At 40.7% G+C, this 27,834-nt stretch overlaps 1 protein-coding gene across 1 annotated transcript; it reads left to right on the top strand.

Moving 5' to 3' along the window:
• Positions 1-1,080: 1,080 nt before the first annotated feature.
• ghra (growth hormone receptor a) lies at positions 1,081-27,105 on the top strand. The gene is given in 16 exon segments (XM_022191214.2): positions 1,081-2,129; positions 10,189-10,309; positions 21,861-21,990; positions 22,164-22,330; positions 23,386-23,564; positions 24,209-24,362; positions 24,506-24,596; positions 24,725-24,794; positions 25,767-25,946; positions 25,948-26,003; positions 26,088-26,220; positions 26,223-26,327; positions 26,329-26,514; positions 26,516-26,572; positions 26,574-26,755; positions 26,757-27,105. Coding segments are annotated over 15 exon segments (1,851 nt in total). The 5' UTR covers positions 1,081-2,129; positions 10,189-10,191; the 3' UTR covers positions 26,800-27,105.
• Positions 27,106-27,834: the final 729 nt, after the last annotated feature.

The following is a 27,834-nucleotide window of genomic DNA, read 5'->3' as shown; positions in this document are numbered from 1 at the left end:
TCTCCTCCAATCGGAGCTCTCTGGTGCATAAGTCACAAGTCCAGGAGACATGTTCAGGGGCCATTTAATACAAATTGTTTGCAAATGGTATTTTTTTTCTGTTCTATTCGGTAACTAAACTGAGCAAATCAGAGCACACTTACCTGCATTCATCTTTTGTTTAATAATGGAATATGGTATAGATATTGGTGTGCACATATTACTTCAACCTCATTAAATTTACCTCAGTTCTAACTTCACTTTCTGTGCCACGAGCTATAATTTACAGTATTTATGCAGCCTGAGAGCAGCCCTGGTGTCTCATCGAGTGTTTTTATGTCGCGCTGCACTTTGGAGGACTTGGAAAAGCCGAGCCATAACTTGTGGACCCTGTAAACGAGAAAGGGACAGGGATATAAAAATACAAGGACGGCTGCGCTCAGTGCAGACAGGCCAATTCCATTTCTTTCCCATCACATCATAAATTATGTCAACTCTGCATTAGTGCATTGGCAGGGAAGAAAAAAAGTAATGGGATGAAGGAAATAAAGGCACCCAGTCCTCCTCTCACAGTTTGTCTCACTGTTTTGTTTGTGTTTGCAGCCAAACTTGCTTCTGCCTTTCACCTCTTTCAGTGTTCTCAGCTGTGTATGAATAGGATGTAGACTTTTAGAGGCTGCAAGCTATTGAACCTGTGATTTTAGAGCAAAGGTTCACTCAGCTTTATAGGATGACATATGACCGAACTTCATCATGAGTAGGTGAAGATATGTGCCAGGATGCAGCTCTGCAAAAAAAATGAAATAAAAAAATAGACTTTGGCTTTAATAAGGTCCATTGATTTTTGTTTACATTGATGAATGTTTGCTTTGGGACTGATCATCGATTGCAAATCCTGACAAGAAAATCAATCAAAGGATCCATGCAGGCAAGCAGGCAGGCAGGGCTTACATACGTGCAGTTTGTGCGCAGGAAGAACAAAAAACTGCAAGCCAGCAGCAACAGCTGGGTGTGTTTTTTTTTGCGCTCACGTGTTGAGGCGGGGCCTCCATACTAACTGGTTAGCTGCTGGGTCAGGGGGTGTAGATCCACTGACAGCTGAAATTCTGGGCGAGCCTCTCGTGGCGTCGCTTCTCCAGTGGACCCTCCACGTGAGGCCACACAGGCACCCACTTATTAGAAGGAGATGTCAATAGGAGTGGAGAAAATGGGTGCAATATGACCCCAGTGTAAAACATTTTTTAAATATTATTTTTAAATATCTATCTATCTATCTATCTATCTATGGCTGACAATTTTGAGATTTTTTTATGTTTTTTTATTTTTTTATTTTTTGGTTGACTATGGGAGCAAATTGATCCTAAATTATCCATTTGTCCTCATACAGTAAACTAAAAATAAATAAAATAATAAAAAATATTTTAAATAAAGATGCAAGGAGACCTGAAAAATGCGGACTTTCCGAGTTAATACAAGTAAACAAAAGACACAAATAAATATTGTATTCAATTAAATAAAACAATATTGTGTTTCTTATGCTCTTTCTTTTATCTTCACTTTGCGCCCTCAGCATCACAAATTACGCATTTAAACTCATTAAAATCAATGACAATGATTAAACTGCAACCTAATGTGGGGCCATGATTGTCTCTCCAATGAAAACTACCAATAAAACGTCCATATGTGCCTGCTAGTGCACCCAAACTCATCAAAAGTGGCGTCAGTCTGCACTGTCTTACTCGGGGGGTTTATTCTGGAACTTTGTCCCGGCAGTCCTTCTCCCCGTCTGTCCCCTCTGAGGTCCTCAGAGCACAGAGGATTGTTGGCGGATGAGGGCGCTTCACCGCCATGTGAAACACAAGACATAGTTTCTGTGCCTCAGCTACGCAGTGTGTGTGTTTATTCCCCTCTTCCAAGCAGGGCTACACATGATGAACTACAGCGGCGAATAGAGCAAAAAATCTATCGAGCAGGAAAGCGCACGGCAGCCGACCGATCCTGTGCGATGTGGAAATCCTGATCGGAGAGGAGAGGTCTTCCTCGGGCGGAGCAGGCTGAAGCGAAGAAGCAGGGCTCGAACCCCGTTGGCCATCAGATGACCACCCTCTGAAAAGTCGATCTACTTGCAGTTTTCCGAGACTTCGTAAAAAGTAAGTTGCTCTACGTTTCTTTGAAAGAGTGCAATGTGTCCTTTCCCTTCATGTTTTCGTAGTTTACGCAGCTGTAACCGAGCAGCAACTCGAATCTTTTTTTTAAACACATCAAGCTACTCGTTGCACGATTTTCATTTTCTTTTCTTTGTTTTTTTGGAGAAATGATTAGCAATTATTACGCCTAATCTACTGCAATGCACAGTGGCCACTTTTCCTGAAGGATTGCATTTGGAACGCAGAAACTTGAGGTTGTGTAAAAATTCCGCTGCAACTTTGTGTTGCTAAAGCAGCTGGACAGCGTGGGATAGGATGAAGCAGTGACAGCCAGGAGTGGCTCTCACGGATGTAGACTTACCTGATTAGTTCTTTCTTTTCTGTGAATTGGAGCTAGTATTTACCGTTGAAAAGGGGGAACAGGCTCTATATGACTAAGTTATAGGCTGAATCTGAAACCAGCACATACTGAAATGCTGCAGAGATGCTTGATTTGGTCTTAATCTTTGCATGGATAGAAATCACTGTGTGAGTTTGGTTCATGGCTTTAAAAGTTGCATGCCGGTTGATATATTACTATAAATGCATGGCATTAGGAGAAAGTATTTTGTTGTGAAAATCCACCAACAGTGATTCCATTAAAGTGTCCATTTGCTTTCAGGAGCAATCCAAAAACAACAGCGTGACAGTAGGAATTAAGAAAAGTTGCGGAATATTAGAAGGAATCATTTAGTCATCAGAATTTCATTGATTGATTTTTTTTAAGTAGTGTTAACTAATTTGACCTTCCATAAATTGTTTGCACCCTGCAGAGATCAGCTGATTCATCCAAGCAAAAATCAATCTCATCCTAAGAGAAGTTTGGGAGTTTGTATGTTGTATGTTTTCCCAATTATGATCATCTGCAATGACCAGTTGTCAAGCTTCTTTTCTCTGTTTGTTTGCTCTTCATTTTCAAGTTGAGTTTTGTACTAGTACAGAAACCTGTCCTCCTTTGTTGCTTTAATTAAGAAGCACACCACACTGTGAACCTACAGATCATTCATTTTTATAGCAATCTGCAGTTTTAGCAATACAGGTTTTGCAATTACTAGCGGGATCATTATTTTATTTAGAAGAATAGTTTTTTTTTTTTGCCCTGTTGAGTCTGAGTACAGCTGAACCATGTTAAATGGGATTTACTGTTGGATCATTTGGAGAAAAAGCATGATGAGGGACCTGCATAATGGCAGCACTTATCCAGTAGCATCCACCAGGTAGCTGAAGAGATATTTTAATAGATGAGGCGAGTAGTTTTAAGAGACATTAGTTTCGTCAGTTTCCTCTCACTGTTGTTGCACACCACACACAACATTAAGTACAGCAGCATTGCCTTTGACAGCTCAACAGCACTCTGGAAACCATTAGATTTTACACACATCTATGTGCAGCTTGTCGTCATCACAGATGGCTGTCAGGGTGAGTGTGTGTGTGTGTGTGTGTGTGTGTGTGTGTGTGTGTGTGTGTGTGTGTGTGTGTGTGTGTGTGTGTGTGTGTGTGTGTGTGTGTGTGTGTGTGTGTGTGACATACAGAGAAAAACAGCAGATTTAGAGTGAGTTAGAGAGGTACATGCTGTACATCTGTACTTAGTCCAAACAACAGATGGGTAGATGGAGACTTTTTTTTAATTTTTTTTTTATTTTCATCAAAATCACATGAATGTGTACCGTTCAAAGTAGACTAATCTTTAGAACCTAAATCTAGAATACTTCACATGTGACTTTCAGTCTCAACAATGACCAGTTACGACAACCGGTAGTTTTCAGAATATCAGGCAGGACAGATGAAAAGCTGGAGTTTTGGGACAAAATCCTACTTCACAGCTATTGGTTTTAATATCTTGCATGCCTGTGCGTGCACAAATACGGCTTGCAATTATGCAAAGCAGACATTTTTCACAAAGATCAACCTTCAGATCTGTATAGCACATTTTCTCTGCTGGTTCTGTCTGTTGCTTGTGCTCTTTACTGTGCTTGTACTCGCTCAGATACAAGCACACGTGATTTTATTCATACACATATGCACGCGCATACACACAAACACGCACTCTTTCCCTCTCCAGCCTTACACACACACACACAGACATAAGCGGAGTTTGCAGATGTGTGACCTGATCTGCTTCCAGCAGAGGCTCTTCTCATGCCAGTGTGCTGACTCTGAGTTTTCCACACTCTCTTATGAAATCAGAGTAGGAGACATTAGAGCCATCCAATAGACATATCAGGATGGTGGAGAGCACACACTTAACACACACATGTGCAGGTTAAAAATGCATACTGTGTCAGTGCACATAGCCTCTCCACAAACCCACATACAAACATGTATTTGTGCATGTACACAGGTTAATAAATCTGAGTAAATACATCTAACAGTCCAAGGCCTATTAGGCAGAAGCAGCTTGTTGTTGCAGTTTTTTAGGTTTGGACTCTTATCTTAGTGGCTCAGGCAATGTGAACTAATTTTTACCAGTGTCTGGTGTAACGTGCAGGCTTGTGTTGAAATGGTACGTTTACTCAAATGTTGTTTATTTCAAAAAAAGAGGCTGGTCGTGAAGAGGACAGGAGGGTTTCAGGCAAAAAAATCCATTTGTCTGATTGTGTAATATTTGAAAGATGCAACAGTGGACCTTAGAGCACTTTGTGTACTCACCAACTTTATTTTGAAACGACTGTGGAAAAAGGTAATCATTAAAACAGTGTTTTAAAGAAATTATGTTTAATGATTGCTATACTGTCACAAAGTTCATCTAGTTGAGGCAGAGTGTGCAGTAAGTGCAGAGTCCTTTATGTTACGACTTAGTTAAATGACACGTATTTGGATGTTTATGTTCACTTGTCTCATTCTGTAGAAGTAGCAGCTGCCATGTTATTATCTGAATTTGTTCTTCAGTGATTTAAGCACATTTAACAGTCAAGAAAAACCAGTATAGAAAAACAACATTTTCGGGACTCTGCCATGATAAGATCAACTATTGTCGATGTTTCAAAGTAACCTACGTGACTCCAAGCACCAGGCTTTTTCTTTGCTCATTCTTTCTGTAGCTATTTTGCAAAGTGCATTGGGTCAAAAATTTCAGTCTTCAACTTATCAGAAGCTCTGCATGTGATAATGTCATTTCTTAAATCTGACACATAAAGTACTTGTTACTTACCCTTCTCTGCAGATTTTCTTCCCATTAAAGATGCCTTGTGGAGTCACGCACTCATTCATAGTCTTTATCCCATGATTATAGTTGATTGCCTTTGGTTGGATTTTTGTCTGTCTTTCCTTGATTAACCCTGAATAGCTTGGGACTTTGTCATGAGGGCTGAGCCAGTAATTCACTGACTGATTCTAAAGTAATTAACAAGGTCATACCAAATTGATTCACATCTTCCTTTGATTCTCCTTTTCACCCCAATGAAGCCTAGTGAGATGTGGGCTCCAGCGCAGAGCTTTAAGCATCAGGGTTTTTGTAGTAATAGATAGACTGTTTGAAAGAGAGGGGCTGAAGAAAGGAATCAAAGATTGATGAAGAATGAATAGTGAGAGAGAGAGATCAGACACACTTATGGTTGGCATTATGTTCACACTAATGCATACAAAGTCTTGAGTGGATCCTAAAACCTCTGAAGTCGAAGAAAGGCTAATGTGAATGTTTTTATTCTGTATATTTCCATGTTGGTCTAAATGCATACTTCAGATGCTCAACATGTAAAGCAGTAGCTTCACTCTTGAGGCCCCAGTGAAATGGAAAAATATTCAAAACGTATCAGAGTTGAATAAAAAGAGCAATGGTGTGCCTAGGGTAAGTATTATCATGTCAATGAATATACGACGCCAATGTTTAGGTGAATGCTTTCCATAAAAACACGTACCCACACACTCCACTGTTCTTTTTTGCTTTTCAGGTTTTCTAACAAGTAAACAATCATGGTCATGTACAGTATTTGCTACGTAAATGTTTTAAGCTTACCTTGTACTTCATAGGAACTAGAAAAAATAAAAATAAAAATATCAGTGTCACAAATTCTAATGTCAATCTGAACTATTTAAAACTGTATATTTAATTTAGGGTGACAAAGTTTTGCTTACTTCCACTGTTCCTTGCCAAAAATGGCATATTGTGGAGGTCTACATGCACAATGTATTTTAGCAATGGCATTTGTGAAAAATATTTGACTTGTGTATCGTTTAAAACCAGGTTCATTGGTTCTTCTACCATACTGTGCTTCCTCCTCTTTGCTGTGTTTACCTGAATAGTGTGAAATCAAGTGCAGAACCGTGTATCATCAGCGGCATGCATGCAACTGTATTCTGTGCATGATGCAAATGAAATGTGGAACAACACTTAAAAACAGTGCAAAAACCTCACTGGATGCTGTTTAAAAGCCAAGATAAGTCATATTTAGAAACATTATGTTATTGGTACAGTAGCAAATTTACAAAGTAGCACATTTTGAGCAACTATTTAATTTTATTATCGATAGTCTGCAAGATCTCTGGAATACTGACATGGCCCAATACTGACTCTGTTCAGTAAATGCATCCAGGGACTGGATCATTGCACCAAGGGAGATGTGAGCAGTGCTGTTAGTCTATAGCTGTTTCCATACGATTATTATGTTTTGGGGTTTTTTTTTTGCTATTTTGAAGTGTTGCATGTTAAAAATGATGATTTGGACTCCCTTTTAAGAAGTAGTTGATGCACCTCATGGGAGATAGAAACACTTTCCACATTGAAAATAACTAAATAAATAAAACACCCACCTTGTCTGAGGTCTAATCTTACAAATAAGATAAAAGAATATTTGTGTTTCTGAGTGGCCACATTATTTTTGTCACAATATTGAACTTTCACCTTCCTCACCTCAGAAATATGCAGAAAGAAACAACATAAATAAAAAAATTCTGGGCATAGACTGAATATTGTCCATTAGCTGTTCGGAGAGAAAAGTATAAAGCATAATGAACACAGATCATCTTAGTCCTGACTACAAAGTCCTTCTGTTCTCTGCTTTGGAGGAACCTCAGATTGAACTTGTTTGCAACATCACTGTGTGTGTGTGTGTGTGTGAGAGAGTCCATGCTTTCCATGTGCAGTTATGGAAGGGAGTGAAATGGTGTGATCTCTCACCCCTTAACCTTTCTTTTTCTTTGGCTTCACCTTTATACCACCACCCCATCTACTTCTAACTTCCTGGCCCCCCTCCTCTTGTCAGCTCCCTCTGAACAAACAGAAATGATTAATAAAGATTTGAGGAAGCTTGGAAGAGGCATGGTGCTGACCGTGGGGTGCCAAGTCAAGATGTACGTGTGGGTGTGTGTTAGTATGTGTAGTGTGCTCATGTTGCATGCATGTGCGCTTGTGTCCGTGTGTGTGTGTGTGTGTGTGTGTGTGCGCGCATTTTAGGGCAGAGGTAGTGGGAGGAGGGTTGACCACAATGGCTTTAAATGTTTACCAAGGGACCCCAGGAGGCTTGGTCTGAGCCTCCCTCTTTTCCGATTGGCTCATGCAACCCTTTCTGTGAGTCTCAGAGTCTGTAATTGGCCAAGAGAGGGAGAAAAATTAGGGACAAATGTGTACGAGATGGAAATGAAGCACCAGGCTTGTCAGGGCTTTCACGTGAGAAAAATGGGGAGACTGATGTCGGGATTATCATGAGGCCACATGTTGGAGCGAAGGGGCTGTTTGGCCCTCTATTACTATACTGTGCTTCCTCCACTGATGGAAGAATGTTAGACTTTGAAAGAAAGGATAATGTGGGGGGAAAAGAAGTGCCATCAAGTTAAACGAGGTCAGAGGAATTATTTTAAAAAATGATCCGAAAGCACGGATTGGAGCGTTGTCAAGTTTGTCATTTTAATGGTGCTTTAGTTTTAGCTAGAAGATAAAATGGGTTGATTAAAGATTGTAAAAGATGAAGAGAGAGGGAGGCATTCAGGGTCTGAGGGAATCTGCAGACAAGGCCAAGATGTCAAATGCAGAAAATGAGCAATACATAATCGTAAGTGGAGCATTTTAGTCGGGCCAGATGAGCCTGCTGTTTGTCAGCTCGCTGCCATGAATTCTTGCATTGTATAACTTGGCCTTGTATGGCCCCTGGACACTTGGAATTCATCCACATGCTCACACACACACACTTATGACTGAACTGTTATACTGATGGAAAATTCTGGTGCTTCGCCCATCAAGGAGTGCGTTTTGTCACATTACAACAAACCTACATGTTGACAAAATGTTGTTTTGTCGTGTGCAGTGTTTTTCTTCTTTGGTTTTATCTTAGTTGCACCTTATATATTTTTTTTCATTATCTGTGTAGTAACTCAAATCCAAAGTTATTGAATGACTGAAATTGTTCTGGTAAATGCATGCTAGTGTTTGATGAACGCTGTTGTACAGAGATTTGTGAGCTTTACGCAGGCATTTTCTTGCCACTGCATCTTGCAAGACTCTGTCCAAAACTCGTCAGTCTTGAAAATGTGACGGAGGTGGCCATGTTGTCACTCAGAAGCTCTCAGTGTGTAGACACTACATTAAAAATGCTCTGAAATAATCTTTTAATATTAATCTGTTTGATAAGATGAGGGAGGACTGGATATGCTTCTAGCTCATTTAAGATCCTGTGGCCTCAGACTACACCAGAACTGGGGAAAAATACTGGCAGAAACATATCCTCCATATTTAGGGTTGTTGACTGCCCAGCGAAGTTGCGGAGACATAGCTGTAAATAGCCAAGGGTGCGGACAGAAAGTTTAGCCTAAATTTAGAGGTAACTTGTAGAGCTTGTCCGCTAACACCAGCCTATTGACCAAGAGGAGGTTTTCTTTCTTTTGTATTTTTATATACTACCAAAAGAAGTTGACTTTTGTTGTGTGAAGCTGGTCTGGGTGAACGCCAGTCTGCATTTGAGGTTTTGTTAGAACATGTCATTCTACACCTTTTTAGACTTTTAGATCACGAGAACAGCCATTTTCTTCTTGTTAATGTTGGATGTTTTTGGGTTTCGTTCATGAAAAGCTGCCATGATCTATATCTTCGTACCGACAATGAATCAGATCATTACATGTACAATCTGAGGAAGAATTATCATACAGCTTAGCTCTAGAGTTCTCCAGCATTTGGCATCTTGTTTGGTTTTATGGCCTACAACTTTACTGCTTTGGTTAACCCCCCTCTGTTCATGACAGCATTGTTTCCAGATGCACCAAACAGATGTTTTCAGCTATGGCAAACCCACTGTCCTCTACTTACCCACAATCACACAAAGGTAGTGCCTAGCTGCAGAATGGAGCAATTTTCATAGAGCCACATTTCCCTCTTGAGTTGGTGGAGACCAATAACCGAACTAAAGGATATGAGTATTACTCACCAGATAGCCAGAACTATTCCACACCAATGTTCTCCGTATCTGCTGGAACTATAAATAAACAACAGCTTGCTATATTAAAATGTGATAATGTGTCAGTGTTGTTTAATCTTACCACAATCTTACTCGACACTTTTATTAATTGCTGCTCATAAACCAGAGTTGTGTTAACATGACCTTGAGTAATGTTTCAAAAAATTGTGCCAGTGTCACTGTCTGGCTCCGCGAGAAGCCTGCACGATGACCAAAGATTTGATTACCCTGATATTTCATTGACTATTAGTTTGTGAAATGGGCGGTTACATGAGATTTCCTGCGATAAAAGTTAAATATAGTGTGCGGTAAGTGCTAAACATCATAGCTAATGACAAAATAATTTAAAACTAAAATGATTAAGTGTTTCTGGGACTTTTTTTGTCAAATAAAGATTGAAAATTGACATCACACGAATTCAGCTTTCAACTGCTGCTTTGGGAAACTGGTGTGATAGTGAATCATACTGGGTTTCTCCCACTGAAATTACATGGCAGCCAGAGAAAGAAATAAGGAAGAAAAGGGATTGGAGGTAGGGAGAAGGAGGGTTTTTCACATGGGCATGTCATCAAGGAGTTCAACTAATAATTAGAATCACAGTGGCTCGTCCCCGTCTCATTCTCCCTTCTGTCTCCCTTCAGAACATGGCTGACTCATCCCCCTCCACCAATCTCCTGCTCCTTCTCCTCATTTCCTCCCTGGATTGGCTGCCCACTCCAGGATCTGCGTTTCTCATTGACCGGGACCACATGACATCATCAGGTAGGTTGATGGTATTCTTTATTGCTTTGTGTCCAGACAAATGAGAAGGAGGAATGGCGTGATGTGAGACAAATCAGTCATCAGACAGTTTGTGAGACTCTCTACGTGCCCCTCATCAAATATTAACGAATGTGATTCAGATCTTGTGCGCAGCACACTGTTGACACTCGCTATCACGTCTTATGTCAGACATCAGTTGCAGAATGCTCTGTTTGCTCAGATGCATGTGGAAAGGGTTCACTGTTGAGCAAACATCGCACTTTCCTGATTTGGCTTGTCAAACAGGTTGATGATCAATGGAGCTAAGGTAAATATATGGCTGGAGGGGTTTCTCAGTCAAAGTCCAGGGACAGGACGATGCAGGATGTTCAGCCAGCTAATGCAGCTGTCACTGAACCATTTGACATAATTGGGTGAAAGAATGCTGCGGCTGGAAAAAAACAGGCCTGTTTTCAATATTATTTAGCACTTAAAATCCCTAAAGCCAAAAGGCTGGCCAGGATAGGAATTTTAACATCAAGTGCAAACTGTTTTTTTTTTTCACATCATTTCGACAATCTCTTCAAATTCACAATCACAGAGCTGACCCAAAAATATTGCTGAATCTGCATTGTACTGTGATGACCGAAGCAACTGGAAGTAGGTGAAAGTGTCAAACAAGAAAATTCTTGTTTATCTAAAGTCCACCTGTGCTCTGAAAGCACATGATTTAGAGAAATGCTCGGCCAAGATATAGCAATTCCAGAAAACTGATCAATTCTGCTGTGGACTTTGTCAAAACATGCCCATTACTTTAGAAGAGTAGAACTCTGCTGTCTGTTGTTTGGTGCTGTAGTGCATTTCTGGGTTTTATTTTATGAGAGTTTCTTCTGGAAGATGGATAAGCAGCCACTTTCTGTTTAAACCTTTATTGTTTGTGGACCTGGTTCAGATTGCATAAAGCTGACTTGACTCACATTCATGAAATAAATTTATGGACTGTGCATTTTAGCCAGTCAGTTGGCATCCACTGGTGCATACCCTGACTGGAAAACAGTTTATTTCCTTCAGTTTGAAATGGTGGAATATCAGGCTCTGATTAAAAAACAAAAAAATTGAGATAATGTTGAATGTTGGAATAAATAGCACTAAAGCAGTTCACTGTTGTTTGACTTGGAGAAAATCAGTGTTATGGTAATGGCTGAATTGATCATATACTGCTAAAACCATATTCTATAGCTTGTTCTTTGTTCATTTGCTTGCATTGTTCTTGAACTCAGCTAAGCTCTAGTTTCACTTAAGTGGCATCAAATTATCTTGCAGCTAATAGTATTGGAAACATTTGGCAGCACAATGAAAGTTGTCCTTGAATATACACTGTGGACGGACAGTGTCCAACGAGGGTATTCTTAGGTGCATCTGATCATTGCTATTCAGAGGTGAGCCAGACAGTATTAAAGACAGAGACCTGAGAAATCTCCAAGCCATCACTTGGCAGCCCTGTGTGTCGGCTGCAGCACCTGTTGCCAGAATGGAAAGCATGTACGTTACCTCGAGAAACCCCTGGTGGAATTTTGGATTTGTTTTCTGGGCTCTTATTGAATCCCCTATATCCACACATGCTCTTGTTACATGCTAGAAATTTCTCCTTAGGTTCCATTTGCATTGTTGCCATCTTTTTGAAATAGTGTTACACTGAAAAGAAAGATCGCCGGTGTCAGGACACATCATGTCTGCATGGCTGTGGAAAGCTATGGCTTGAATTAAATGCATTTGAAGTTATTAATAGTGCAGTTGACAGCAAGACCCAATTAATTTCCTTTATTTTTTTTCTGTTTAAGCCTCCACATCATGACTAGCTAGGTGAATTGAGGTGACTCAATAGTCAGGTGGTCGAAATGCTTTCATACAGTGAGTCCTCAACTCTATTCCCAGCAGGCCTTCACCCTCACTGCATGTCATTTCATTGTTTTCTTCTTCTTCAGCATGTCCCATCTGTCTAGCTATAATAAAGGTTTAATTTCCCCAAAATGATAATAATAATACCAAAAAACATCCACAATTTATTTGATGCAGCTGACATTTGTTAGTGTGCAGTGTTTTTCTGGATTGTGGATGTCACTGTAGGACTCTGTAAGCAGTGTACAAATATTTGCATAGCGTGATATGAAAGAAGGCACACATTGATTTACAAGTTCATTCCTTAATGGTGAGCAACCAATAGGTGGACTTAGGTGATGCGATTTTTGCCATATTTTTATGGAATCCTTCAAATAGTTTGGCACTTTACTAGGGCACCTCTTTTTTTCATTTTGTGGGTTTAGTGAAAAACAGCTGCAAATGCACCATTGGAATCCACTGGAGAATGCCAGCTCGTCTTGTCTTCCTCTTCCAAGTTAAGATCAAGTCCACACCATGCTGCTTCTTCTCTGGTTTTTGGGTTGTCTAAGGAAAATGTTGTAGTTATTGATACTGTGTGATGAGTGATTAATGTTGTAGACTAATACCCAGATCCGTGGTTTTGCTCTTTGTGGTCTGTTGTCCAATCTGCAGCTTTCTAAAATGCAATGATCAAGGAATAATAAAATTGAAGCTTCCCCAGCTATTAGCTTGTTAAGTTGGTGGGCCCAAGTGGCGCAGCCGCAGACATTGGAAAACATTGGTTCAGTTATAAAATGTTGTGAATATATTATTCTTTGTCCACTCTTTCATCCCTTTTTCGCTTTTCCAAGAGAAAACTGCAGAGCTGGTACCAAATCAGCACATATTCTTTTCTACTGGTGAACCTGTTAATCTATGACTTAAAGCTCATCTGTGTTAAGACACTGTAAACATCTGGATGCAGTCGTCATGGCATTCTGATTTGAAGATAAATCACTCTGAGAACTTCTTGGTATGACTGCCTCTTGGTCCTGACTTCTAAAATAGCTTGTGATGAGAGGGAAACAAGGTAAGTGTTTTTGATCGTTTGTTTTTCTACAGCTGAGACTCATATCTCCGGGTCAGAGTCCTGATACCATTGACACAGACATGCAACAGCATGTGAAAATTGACACTCATTTACATGGCGTGTATAGAATAAGGACTATTATTTCTATCACAATTGGAATGTGTAATATTCCCACAAGAAGCTGATTTCAACACAGCCATCAAAAGCACAAGTGTCTAACAGAATCATGTGTGGTCTGTGTAGTTATTAATTTATTTGTGCAACCATACAGAGTTTTGAGCTCTGCCACCTTGCCTTTAGGTTTGTTGACTCTCTGTTTGTTAGCAAACCGTACTCTTTATCTCTGCAGAATTACCTTTCTGATAAGCTTTCAGACAAACCTCTGATAACCGGATGAGGTCATTCCATCAAACATTCTGATTGGTCCTTCTTGTTCAAATGTTAAAATGGTCTCCAGTGAGCACTGTGGTAATGCAGCCCTGGTCTTCCTCAACAACCGTTAAAACATCTGTAAACACAAAGCAGACAGTGATAGCGTGAGCAAACACACACAGCCTGTGCCTTTCACAAGCTTACCACTGTAAAACCTCCAGCACTGACAGCTGCTCTCTCCAGTCGGGTTTACACTTAAAATGTTCTGTAAATGAACTGTAATGCACCAGCCTTTTTCTTTCACACATGTAGTATGTTGTGGAAATATTGTAGTCTCATTGAGTACATGAGTAACCCCTCAGTATTGTGCTTTTGGGGTTATCTGAAATCATCTTGTTGTTCCACTTATGGACCTTCAGGAGCAGGAATTCTGTTCCTGCAGCATTTTATGTCTGTTGTCAGGCCAGCCACAGAACAAGCCAAGAGTAGACATTTGGAGATGCTCCTATATAGTTAAAGGCTTACCAGAGTCATTATAGGCCGTGTTACGTGTTTGACTCGATCCGACCTGGAACAACACTCACTTTCTTGTCTCTCCCCAATCTTCCCTGAGTGTCTCTCTCTGTGTCTCAGGAGTGCTCACCGCTCGAGCACATAGATTGATCCTGTTGAGCGAGGTTGTGTTCTTGACCACAGAGGTGGTAACCAGTGGTAACCGTGCAGAGGTTTGGTCTGCCTGCTTTGTACACACAATCTACAGTTACATCTGCTTTAAAGACCAGCAGTGGGTGTGGACAGCAAAGTCAGCAGCAAAGTCGGGGCCTTGTGTGGGATATGTTGCCTGAAGTTAAACACAAAGTTGCTGCATAATGGCAGGATTGCTGCAAAGAAGAAGATTCAACAGCACCATTCTGCTTCTAGGAAACATCTACTAATTTTAACAACTGTTAGTTTAAAGGGAAATTGTGTATAAATTGTCCATAAGTATACTATGTATAAGTATGTGCGAGGACAGTTCAAAAAATTTTCGGGCTGACCCAGAAACAAGGGGCGCAACTCTGATTATGGGGCAAAACTATATTCTGTAAGGCCTTTAATCAGTGTGCACAAAAACTCAAATGTTTAAAGGAATCAAAAAACAAAAGGAGAGGAAAGCTTGGAGCTAGCTGCTGTTGCCAGAGGACAATGCATCCGTCCACAAACACAGATGACAGAAGCAGGCAAATGTGTTTTTGAACTGTTGCCCATGAACCTTACCGATCTGATGTAGAACCATCTGACTTCTGTTTCCTGAACTGAATGGTTGCCATTTTCAGACTAATGATGAAGTCATATCTTGATGGAGGGATAGCAAAGCTTGCACATTGGTGGACCAAGTGCAAAGCAGATTATGTCAAAAAATAATGCAAGAACAAATTTTCACCTGCGACATTTTCTGGTGAGGCCAAAATCTTTATGAAGTACCCAAAGACACTATCCATAAAGATAGACAAACCGTCTGTAATGTCACTCATAAGTTTCCTGAAGAGTGCTTTTGAAGCCGAGTGTGGTAGCTCTTCCTGTGACCATCTTGGCAATGCCTGACTCCACCCAGCTTACAGCTAATGTGTGGAGCTGTGGCATGCCATGCAAATAAATCTGAACCATGGACTGTCCTATGAGCAGCGACACCCTTAATACTGTAGAAGTTTAAGCCATGAAGCTCTTTAATTCTGGAAGGTATATCATATTCACACCTTGTACTGTTGTCATTATTAGGCAAATTAGTTGTACAGTACAAAAGAAAAGTTTGTACCAGGCTGGAAAGTTGGACATTTTAACGTGGGGGTAAATGGGTACTGACTCGCTTTTGGAGTCAGCCTGAAGTGGCCATTCAAAGAACTGCAGTTTGGGCACTTGAGAGGCTGTCACTTGAGGACTACCACAAAACATTAAAGCTCAAGTGCAACTGAAATTTTCTTAAGAAAGCAAACCAAATTCAGAACCACACTTGAATTTGCTATGCAAATAACAAAATATGTAGCATAATAACAGCACTCTGGTCTAGAGAGGTTTTAGTAAATTAATGTGCCACTGTTGTTCATTTAATATGTGTAAAATATTGAATAAACATTGACCAAGCTGGTAATTGTGAAACTGGTTTCAGTTTGGTCTGTAGTACAGCTGCAAGTTTTTTTTAACTTACCTTAACCTAATCGTGACTGTTCACGCTGTTATTTAAAAATATAAAACACTATTTTAAATCATTGCCATAATCATTATCATTGTGTTATTGATTATAGCTTTTTCATGAAGTTATAATATGTCTGATATTATATCTCTTCTATCATTTCTTCATGCATTAGTGGAAGCACTCTTAATATTTATATAAGGTTGGCAGGAGTTATTCTAGAAATGGCAATCCATGCAAAAGAAAAAAGGTTTCAGTCCCCTAAAAACATCATACAGAAACTTTGTAAATGATTTCAATCACAATTGAATAGCAGCTACTTTAGAAATTATGTCAGGGATTTCAGCTACCCACTGGAACGCAATGTGGGCTGATGTGACATGGTAAATAGATTACCTTGATTTATCTAGTTGGAGTGTCAGACATAGCACACAGCTACAGGGTCATTTTGACTGAAGCAGGTATCTCACACCTCAGTGTGAGGCCATATAGACTGAGAGTAAAAAAAATGTTGCTTTGTCCCACATGACACTTTGCTGAAGTGAAGAGTGAAGCATAGTGCAATAAGCCCATTAAAAAAAAGAAAGAACAAGTGACTGAAAAGAAAATATGTGTCAAGTGTCTACCAGGTGACCGTTCTATACGCCAGACACCCCAGTTCATATATGCTTTCTCTCACTTGGACGTAATGCAACATAACTAAGCCAATTTTTTCGGCTATAATAGCATTAGAGGAGATTAACATCATTAGTTGAAGCTAGTAAATTGCTGGAACCAGAATAGGCCGACTGGGTCACCGCATTACTCAAACACAGCCGAGTGTAACTGTTCGACTTCAAAGCTGTGAACATTGTTGGGAATCATGAGGCTCAAATGAAGCAACAACTCGTCTTCCAGTGGTCCCAAACTTTGAACAAGAAGAAAAGCCATATGTCCTGTTACATTACCGGGAGGAAGAACAGCATGCCTTCGAGGAATTGAACAATGGCACTTTGATATTCTTTGTCGGTTTTTGTTTTGAAAGGTGTAAGTTTAGTTCATATGCATTTGTGTGTGTCCATGCGCTTACATGTGAGACGGCGTGTGCATGTTGGCAGCTATTTATATCACCTGTTTACATTCCCTTGTTTGTATCTTGTTGCAGTCTCTCACCTTTCTCCTCCTCGCTTCTGGCCTACTTCTTGCCCTTACGCTCTGTCAAATGCCAAATGATTTCCTTATTCAGCATTTCCCTCCACTATTAAGCTCAGTGTGAAGCCTTTCATTTCTTTTTTTTCATGTGTGTACATAAAAAAGAAATATGGGAGAATTTTGAATGTGGCGTAAATTAAATTTCTTTTTGCGTTTTCCAGATTTTGTCCCCCGCCTGTTTTTTTAATCTTTTCTCTCTCCAGACCCACTCATTCTTTCTTTTCCCCATCATCCAAGAGATGCTCCCAGTGGAAGACAAATGATTAACACTTCTGGTGTATGTGTGTTGCAGAAAAGGACATGTGTGCGAGTGGCTCGTGCGAGTGGCGCGTGTGAGCGTATGGGCTGTGGTGCCGGGTTATAATGTAGGACTTGGCGAGTGCAGACTGACAGGCACTTTTACTCTTAGCGCAGTGTCAGTGTGTGCTGCCAATTTCTCCATGTGGTTAACAGAAATACACACACACACACACACACACACACACACACAGACTGGTGGCGCTGCAGGAAGTAATCGTCGGCCGTGGATGCTGCGGTGGCAGAAGTCGGTGCTGAACACCAAATAGATCTGAAGTCTGTAACCGTTCAAAGCACTGCCTGCCTGGTCTATGCAGCAAGTCAGGATATGAATATTGTTGCAATATAGCCAAAAAATAACAATAAGAGCACCCAAAATAGTGTAAAATTCACACTTTGTGCTGTAGCTTTAATCTATAAAACATGCGTCCCTTTTACACGGTACCACCATTATTTTTTTATAGTAAGTGGAAAGCAGAATATGAGTTATGTGAGCAATGTAACCTTGGAGAACAAGTTCAACAGTGTGTTCTCTTTAAACGCACAGCAAACAAATCAATTATCTACTTATATCACAATGAAGAGGCACTCAGAGCCGTGTAGGTATGTGTCTGTCTGTTTGCATTGTGTTTTTTTCTGTGACGCAACAGACAGCAATGTTCACTAAAAGTGCTCACAGTGAACATTCAGTTCCGAAGTAAAACTTACATCAAATGTTTTTTGTTTTTTTAATTAGCTAAATTCAAGCTGAAATGTTTTAGACTTAGAAAAATATCCACAATTGTAAAATAATTCCTCTCCATCCAGAAAACATTAAAATATTCTACACTAATCTTGGAAGGGAAATGCCAGTTTGGGAAATTCTGAATTATGACTCGCAGTCGTCAAATCTGAAAGGTCGTCGGTGCAGAAAATGTATTCTCCATTTCAGATGGGCCTAATTTTAGATGCAAGTCAAATAAGAAGCAATTAACAAGCAGATTTATGTGAGAATCTAAAGCACAGTAAAGTAAAGCTTAACATAAATCCAAATTTATTGTGTGTGCTGCAGTGTACGGGGAAGACATTTGATATATAAATAAATTTCAAAATGTCATGTCTGGATGTATTTCTGTAGTTTTATTTTTTCATTTTGTAGCTGTTAATATTGATACCAAGTGGTTGCATGGACACAGATAAGGACTTATTGTTTAAAATTAATTTGATGCCCTGATTTTAAATTTCAGCACCTCATGTTTTTCACCAAGTAAAAACCATAGTACCATCCAGTATGTGCTATATTATTACATACATTTTGTTCACAGTCTCTGTTTTGCCACTCTGTGTTGTCTTACTCTTATTTCCATCACCGTCGTCACATTCACTTGCTGTAACTTTTCCTTTCGGTCTCCCTCTTCCTCCTCCATTTTCCCTCACATCTCCTCTCCCTTTTCAGCAGCATGACTAACCTTGACATTAACTTAAATCTGCAAATGAGCCGGAAACGGTGGCAAATCATAACGTCATAGCCTCATTTCTCTCCACATTACGCTCAAGCATTTCTCAGTAAGGTAACTAAATAAATCCTCATAGCACCTCTCTCACCACCTTTTCGGTGCTGTTTGCCAGCTGGTGTGACGGCCGTGGGCAGAGTGCTTTATTTCGGCTTCTTAGTAGATTTTAAACCTTAATGGCTAAAGCTGACATGGAGGTAGATAAGTGGTTTCCCAGCTCCTCTATATGGACTGATGGAGACAGGACGTGAAGCTAAGAGCTGTTTTTCAGTCTCAGCTGTACACATAGTCCACAAGGACAGAGAAACACGTATGGACAGCTGGGAAGAGGCGGTACAAACACACACAGTGTACTACAGACACACACACACTTATGTACAAAATTACGTTTTTTTCTTCCAGCCTAAGGCTTTCAACTGCCGATCATTGAATGGCAGCTGGCAGGTACAAGCAGGATTTAGCTTCCCATCTCTGAAACTCTGTGATATTTATACATCAGTACATGTAGAAAATGGCGAGTACAGCCCTGCACAAATATGACCAGCCTATGCATGGCAGGTAATCATTCATCTTTCAAAATTTTGGCAGCTGGCTTGCGAGCTAGTTACAACTTGAACATATTTTTTGTGTGTGCATCTTTTGTCTTCTGAATCTGCCAGTGTGATTAGAAAGATTTTCTGATATATGTTCATATATAATATTCATATATATATGGTTAAGCCTTATGATATCAGGAAGGATGTGTTAGGAAATGAGTGGAATAGAGAGAAAGTGAGAATTAGAAGATGAGTCTAACCAGGTGTTGCTACAAAACCTTTCACCTTTGACACACTTTTGGTTCGACAACCATCTAGTTCAGCTCGAAAATGCAAACCCTTTTGAAAAATGGCTGCACTTTTTGACCTTTACCTTCTTTATGGAGAGGTTTACTGTCAAGACTAGAGCAACAGCTGTGACATGAAATTCATACAAAAAAGCTTGTCTTATTAAATAAATAATGATAATAGAAATAATAGTAGACGATGAACATATTCACACGTATCAACTTGATTGTTTATTATCAAAACCATTATTATATATATATGTATATATGTATATATATACATATCAAAGAACTGAGTTGCCTGAAATGTTGCCTAACTTGTCATTCGTTTTAACCCAACTACATGCAACCTATAAAAGCAGCCCAGAACAAGATGTTCCTTTACTTTTTGTTCTGTGTAACCTGTTCTGCTTTAGTTCTAAGCCTTCGTTTGCATTCAGTGTCTGCAGAAACCTCTTTGATGGTGGCAGCTGGAATTTGCTGGAGGGGGGGGCAAGTTGAAATAGCAAACCTCTGAGAACCACGACAGCATGCAGGAAGATGAAGGGAGGGAAGGTGGGAAAGGCACAACTGCATAGCTATGCGGTGAATTTGTGAGGCTATGAATGGCACTAATCAGCAAAGTAATCAAAGTAATGGAGTAAATTCTGTGTGAATAAATGATGAGGTGTGCAGCCTCACCTGCTTGGGTTGGTTTTGTTTGAGGGTGTTTAATGTGTTGTCTGTGGTTAAAGGTGTGTCTATGCTGGGCAGGTGTGTGTATGCACATGCTAATCTTTAAAAGTGAAAATTCACAGTCTGAAGTAAGTCTACTTGGAATTTGTTTTGGTCTGATGGTTAGAAATACCAAAAGTATGTGAAGATAATGTTCTGCTCCGGTCTGTCTTTAATTTCTTGCCTTGTGTTCTGAAGCATGTTTATGCTCTGGGCCAGCGTGTGATTTATGATGCAGCCGGTGAGCAGAGTGAACTGGGGGAGAGCAGCTCGACCAGAAATCAATGATAACTTCAGTTGCTTATTTATGATTGCACCAAACTCTGGGACTCCACGCTAGATGAGAAACTGGTCTCTGACAGGAGGTGGCGGGGGATTGTTGATGAGGACTGACATGGTGCCAGGGGAGAGCTGGAAAGGGCTGAGTCAGGACCTCAGCAGCAGATCAGAAATGGTATGAAACCTATGTGGATAGATCTAAAGGTCATGAAGGCATGGTGACTGAAACTTGATGCAAGCTATCATTCAGCAAGTTTTTTTCTGCTCTTATGTGCACACACGGAGATCCACAGACTGCACAGGTTCATGTTAGATTTACACACTGTATGTTAGTCGTTTCTCCTGCTGGCAGAAAGTGTTACCCCTGCTGCATATTTCATGGCTTTAATCAGACACAAATAGGTCATAACTTTCATCAGTGAAAATATGACACTAAAGCAAGGCAACGTGTATGTGCAAGTATGTAAAAAAGAAGGAATAATGTACGTTGACACGTTTGCCAACTTGTGGTGGTGAAATACTTTAAACATAAAGTTGTTGCATGTGTCAGAAGCAGTCTGAATTTGTCTAACAAGTCTTTGGGTTGTAAATAAGGCAGGATTACACCATGAGCTGTATATCATGATGGATGAACCTTCTGTGATGTTACCCATAGGTTTTCTGAACAGCGGTATCGAAGCTCACAGTTGTGGTTTCAACATCTTGGCAGTGCCTGCCTTCTCCTAGGTCCCAGCTAATCCATAAATGAGCAAAGAAGTGGCGCCTGAGTCAAGCTGAGGCAGGCCATGAACGGCATTTGCCTGTCACTCAATACGACTATGCCCTTAGTTATCCAGAACTTTTAATACAGTCTGAACAAATTAGTTATATAAAAATATAACCCCTGTGGAGTTGTCATGGACAGGTAAAAGAGCTTTAGAGACCAAAACCATTTTTGTCGCAGACTGTAGACATGCTTATTTTGCTATGAAGTTGGACATTTTAACATGGGGGTCTATGGAGATTTTGTCGCTTTAGGAGACATCCTCAAGTGGCTGTTTGTGGAATTGCATGGATTTTTTTTCTCACTCTTAAGGTTAAAAATCTATTTCCTATAGCTTGCTGGAATCTACTGCAAAAAAATCACTGTGTTGATTAGCAGATGTCATTGTGTTAAGGCGGGTTAGGTCTATACATCTAATTCCTGCAGGGGTTGGGGTAAAGGTGACTGATCAGCCTAATGCAGTCTAAGTTGTTCCACTTGCTTTGTCTCTAGTCTTTACCCCTCTGTCACTGTCTTTCAGCTCCCCTTGAGCCTCATTTCACAGAGTGCATATCAAGGGAACAGGAGACATTCCGTTGCTGGTGGAGTCCAGGCAGCTACCACAACCTGTCCTCCTCTGGAGCCCTCCGAGTCTTCTACCTTAAGAAAGAGTGAGTGTAATCTCCATGTCGCCGACTTCTCTCTGAAAGTAAATTGCCTGGCTTGTGGTGCACTTCATAGCGGCACTGTGTTATGTGTGCACATGTGAGCCAGACTGAAAACCACTGGAAGCTTCACCTTGTGACACTTTTCCTTTCATCATTTTTTTTTTTTACTCATTCAGGTCCCCCACTAGTGAATGGAAGGAGTGTCCTGAGTATATCCATTCAAATAGGGAGTGCTTCTTCGATGTAAACCACACGTCTATTTGGGTCCCCTACTGCATGCAGCTCCGTGGCGAAAACGTCACCTATTTCAACGAAGATGACTGTTTCACTGTGGAGAATATTGGTTAGTAGCCAGGATTTGTGCATATATTCAGATTTTTGCTATATGGCCGATGAGCTACATTGCATTTCAAGTGAATTTGTCATTATGAAACATGTTCTTGCACATTTTCCCCTTCACATTTAAAAGTTGGAGGACTGACAGTAAAGGATTTTTGTTGATTACTTAGTAAATGTATTCAGTTCATCATTAATCGTACTTTGGCAGGACAGCAGAAAATGGTATTGCTTGCACTATAGATTACTAGTGCAGAGGGTTTCCAGGAAATGGTACTTGCTTTTGCACATCAGCAAAATCAGCAAATGTCACATACTTGTTAATATCACAGCGAGTGTCAGATCCAGTGTTTACATGATGTCTGACAGTCCTTATCTAACCAGACTCTAAAAGATGCTGATAAATACTGTATTATCACATGGCAGTGTCATATGCTGGCTTGTTGATAAAAGCTCTGTTTACAAGTTTTTTCATGCGTGCAATCCGATTGTCAGCTTGTTTTTACAGATACCATTTGGATTTTGCCTTCTTGAGCACCTTAACCTATCGTAGTACATGATTGTGGGTTGTTTGGTCTGTTCTTTTGTCCAACACTAGCTCTAAACCAAAATATCTCTCTGAGATTACTGGCCATCACATGATTAATTCTATTGTTTTTGATTACTCTACTGGCTGTATCTCTAGTGTCACCATCAGGCCAGGGTTTCCATTTGTACAAAATCAATGCAAATATGCATACTAGATGAGTTTTATTTGTTCCTCTCTGCACTAGTCTTAGGCCAAAATGTCAACACTATACAGAAAATATCTTGTGAGCTAATGTTTATGGTGTTCTTGACCTCATGGATTCTCCTGTCATGCCACTGTCAAGACAATGCTTTTACATGTTTGACCTTATAGCTTGTAAATCTGCTAAAGCATAGTCGTATACATATTCTTTGTTTCACCACTTTAATATTGTGGAGGGCAATGAACATCAAAAACACGTTTAGTATTTTATTTCATCAAATCTCCAAATTAATATATATCAAAATAACTGTGTTTTGCCTTTTTCCTGACAGTGCGTCCTGACCCACCAGTGTCTCTAAGCTGGACCTTGCTGAATATAAGTCCTTCCGGCCTCAGTTATGATGTCATGGTGAACTGGGAGCCTCCACCCTCTGCAGACGTTGATGCAGGCTGGATGCGCATCGAGTACGAGACCCAGTACAGAGAGAGAAATACCACAAACTGGGAAGCAGTGAGTCCTCACTCTGAAGTTTCTCTTTAAGGCTCTGTCTTCCACCTTTAGCTTTAATTACTTGTGCTGACAGATGTAAAACCCACCTAAAGACCTCACAAACCGGTTCTCTGCACATGCATGAGCTCAGACTTACCCACTTAAAAGTAATTTGTAGGTAGGTCATAGAGACAGAGTGTCGTGTTTCCCTTCCCCTCCCCCCTGAACTCTTGTGGCTAAAATGCAGTATAGCTTTGTTGGCAAGGCTGTGGAAGCCAGAGCAAAGCCCTCTGAGAAAACACAGCCTCTCTGAAGGAAGTGAAGGGAGGGATCTTTAGGTCAGGGGCCATGGGACCTTGTACAGGCTCATATTCATTACCTCTTGGCCAGCCAGTCTGACAAGTTCAGCCTTGGAAACTGTTTTAGACCCTCTATTATAATAGAATGTCCTCTATCCAGTGTATGTAAAATGCTAGAACAATTTTACCTTTAGAAAGGTCATGGTTTCAGTTTCCAGAAATAAACATGGACATCTGGGCACCCTGTTGAGCTTGAGTTAAGCCTCAATGTTGGGATTTGAGTAATTTCTGCAATTCTAAATGCAGCATTGTCACATTTTCTGTTGTATAAAGCTCTGTCTGTTTTTGTAAATCCGCACATTTCAGTTGGAGGTGCAGCCACACACTCAGCAAACCGTCTACGGTCTGCACATCGGAAAAGAGTATGAAATGCACATCCGCTGCAGGATGCCGGCCTTCACTAAGTTTGGCGAGTTCAGTGATTCCATCTTCATTGAAGTGACTGAGATTCCTACAAAAGGTAAGATAATGACAAAGCAATAAACCTCTTGGCAATAAATAATTATGATTTGCCAATTTCAAACTGTGAGATTGCACACACTTAAACAACCTAGAATACTATAGTTCCGACGACACTGCTGAGGATGTTTTTCTGTTTTTCAGAGTCTACTATCCCTCTCACACTGATTCTTGTTTTGGGGATTCTTTGTATCCTCATACTCATCATGTTGGTAGTCCTCACTCAGCAGCATAGGTAGGAACAGCCATATTTGGCCTCTTTCATGCCTCCACTGTGTCCAAAACATGCATGCAGCAATAAGATATTTTAAAAACACAAACATACGAATATACTCATCGACTCATGTTCTCTTTCCATTGCAGATTAATGATGGTTCTGTTGCCACCTGTTCCTGCACCCAAAATCAAAGGCATCGATTCAGAGCTGTTGAAGGTACATTTATGTCTCGTCTGTGATTCTTCTGATATGAACATACATTTTACAGCCCAGTGATATATTAGCACAGATGATTTTAGCTAGCTTATCACATATACGTTGTTATTGGTATACAAGCTGGCTAACATGCAGCAAACAGTGGCATCACTACACAGCATTTATGTCATAAAAACCCTGGCTTGCACAGTACATTATTTTCTCTCTCTCAAAAAGCCAGTGTCAGTTGAGTTGTAATGCTTATGCCATATTGAATAGAATATTGAATTCTAAATGAAGATGAGGGAAATTGTAAACATCAATAGTTCACAGCAGACAACACATGCAGTTGTGTATGTAGTATTTATTTAATGACGCGATTATATAAAGTATTGTGTAACCACAGTTTTTTAATTTCATTTCCATTGTAATGTTGATCAAAAACAGACCTCTGTGTGTCAGCGTGGCTGAGGGCATGTTAGGCCACGTAATCATCACACCACCCACTGTTCCTCTCCCCCATCATTGTCTGTTTGTCATCTGTTTCACTGCAACTATCGAATAAATGAAAAACAAAACATGTCCATAAACAACGAGCAGACAAAGACAGCAGGACCACTGAAGGCCACTAAGATATGAAGAGGGTCTTGGTTCAGCATTGTGTTGTGGGTGTTTTATTGCCACATGATGCAAAATGCTTTTAAAATCCTTGGAAAACCCCTGACCCATGACCCTCAGAAAACAATCCTGATAGATAAAACAGTAACCCTGCCATTTTGTGATTAGACAAAGGTGAAAAAGGTGCTGAGTTTGCTGCTGATACGTTTATATTTACACAATGACTCATAAGTCACAGGGTTCTGTAGAGGAATAGATTGAGTTTTATTATCATTTGTTATATTATGTTCTGCAGAGGAATAGAATGGGGTTTTATTTCGGCATTATTATTATTGCCTCATATGCTTATGTACACACTTGCATACAAATTTGCAGAAGGGGAAGCTGGACGAGCTGAATTTTATCCTGACTGGTGGAGGTATGGGTGGCCTGCCCACTTATGCACCAGATTTCTACCAGGATGAGCCATGGGTAGAGTTCATCGAGGTGGATGGGGAGGATGGGGACAGTGGAGAGAAGGAGGACAACCGGGCTTCGGACACTCAGAGGCTCCTTTGGTCTGCCCCATCCTGTCAGCCACCACATGAACATGGGTTGCTCCAACGCCATAAGGTAGGGCTGATATAATAGCCAGATATCCTATAAAGTTTGAATTTTCATGCTACCAGATGACTCCATGCTTTTCTTCGCCCCCAGCTTCCCTGACGATGACTCAGGTCGGGCCAGCTGTTACGACCCAGAATCTGCCCGATCAGACACATTAATGCTGATGGCCACCCTCCTGCCGGGTCAACCTGAGGACGAAGAAGCTTCCTTTGATGTTGAAGAAAGAGCTCCAGCCTCCAGCGAAGGTCCCTTGTCCAAACCCAAACTGGAGGCCCCCAGACTTGGGTCAACACAGACTTCTACGCTCAGGTCAGCAATGTTATGCCCTCTGGGGGGTGTGGTCCTGTCTCCTGGCCAGCAGCTCCGAATCCAGGAGAGCACCTTGGCCACAGAGGAGGAAACGCAAAAGGGAAAGGAGGGTGAAGAAAGCAAGGAGACTGAAGAGGAGAAGCAAAAAGAGCTGCAGTTCCAGCTATTGGTGGTGGATCCAGAGGGAAGTGGCTACACCACAGAGAGCAACCGTCCGGCAAATCAGCACTCACCCTCAGCCAGTGGAGACCAAAACCTGCAGCCACAATGGAGGATAATCAGTCACCTTATATTCATCCTGACTCTCCCCAGTCCCAGTTCTTTGCCCCTGTTGCAGACTATACGGTGGTGCAGGAGTTGGACAGTCATCACAGTCTGCTCCTCAACCCGCCCCCCCGCCAGTCCCCCCCTCCCTGCCTGCCACAGCACCCTCCAAAGCCCCCATGCCTGTGGCTACATTACCCCCGACCTGCTGGGGAACCTCTCACCGTGAAGTGACAATGCCATACAGAACCTTTAATGCTGACTGACCAGGAAGTCCCCCTGCAGTCACCCTACCTGATTCCTGCTGGAAACCAAATAGCTTGAGCGTTGGTGAGCGTGTACAGGGGTCTGTTCAGAGGCTGCCTGTAAGAGAGGCGTGAGAAGCTGCGAGCTTAACTGTTACATCAGTTGATCCGATGCAGAGGCGGCCAAAGTGAACATCACAAACCAAATGCATAGTTTGCTCTTTGTGTCAACATCCATGTACGATTGTAATGAGTCAAACAAAGCATCTTGTCCATGCTTAACTGCCTTAGATCGCATTACATCTTTGGCTAATGTTGTATAGAGCAATGGCATTGTTGAAGTCTTAATCTTACAGAATGATTTTGGTGTATGATTGATGGAAGGAAGACAAGCACATTCTAGTCATGTTTTCACGCCAACACAGAGGGAGTCATTTGCTGACGATACCGTTTGCGCTCAGAGGTTTTATATTCTTAAAGTTTCTTATCTCAATCTTATTTAGTATCTCACTTTCACTAGAGATGTATTTTTATACAAAAAAAACCCAATCCAGTACACTGTTAAACACAGCTATGCAGATTTACCTTGCATTCCTGGCTTCATTTGTCTACACAGAAGATGTTCATATTTTTACGAATTACTGGCCAAACTTAGATTATATGATGTTCAGATTTTTTATTCTATAGCTACAACTTTAATAGAACAAACACTTTCACCAACTGAATGTACACACACAGAGACACAAACAGTCAGGGCAACAAATACCAACAAGAAAGCAAAGTCAGAAGAATCGACATGTATTATCAATATTCTAGCTCTTTCTTTCCTTGGGGATTGGTGATAGGCAGTCTGAGAAATGAAGTAAACAGCTAACTGAAGTGGACATAAAAGAGTCAAACAAAAGGGAAATTTAAAAAAAACACTTGATAGACTAATTCCCGGATTAAAATGTCCCAGTGTGGATTTTTCCTCTTAACCTAAGGTTATTTATTTTCATTTTATTCTAACAGTAACACCA

The sequence above is a fragment of the Acanthochromis polyacanthus genome, chromosome 7 (assembly GCF_021347895.1).
Source record: "Acanthochromis polyacanthus isolate Apoly-LR-REF ecotype Palm Island chromosome 7, KAUST_Apoly_ChrSc, whole genome shotgun sequence".
Classification (NCBI taxonomy): Eukaryota; Metazoa; Chordata; class Actinopteri; family Pomacentridae; genus Acanthochromis; species Acanthochromis polyacanthus.
Note: the sequence above shows the minus strand (reverse complement) of the source record. Positions and strands in the feature narration are given on the sequence as shown.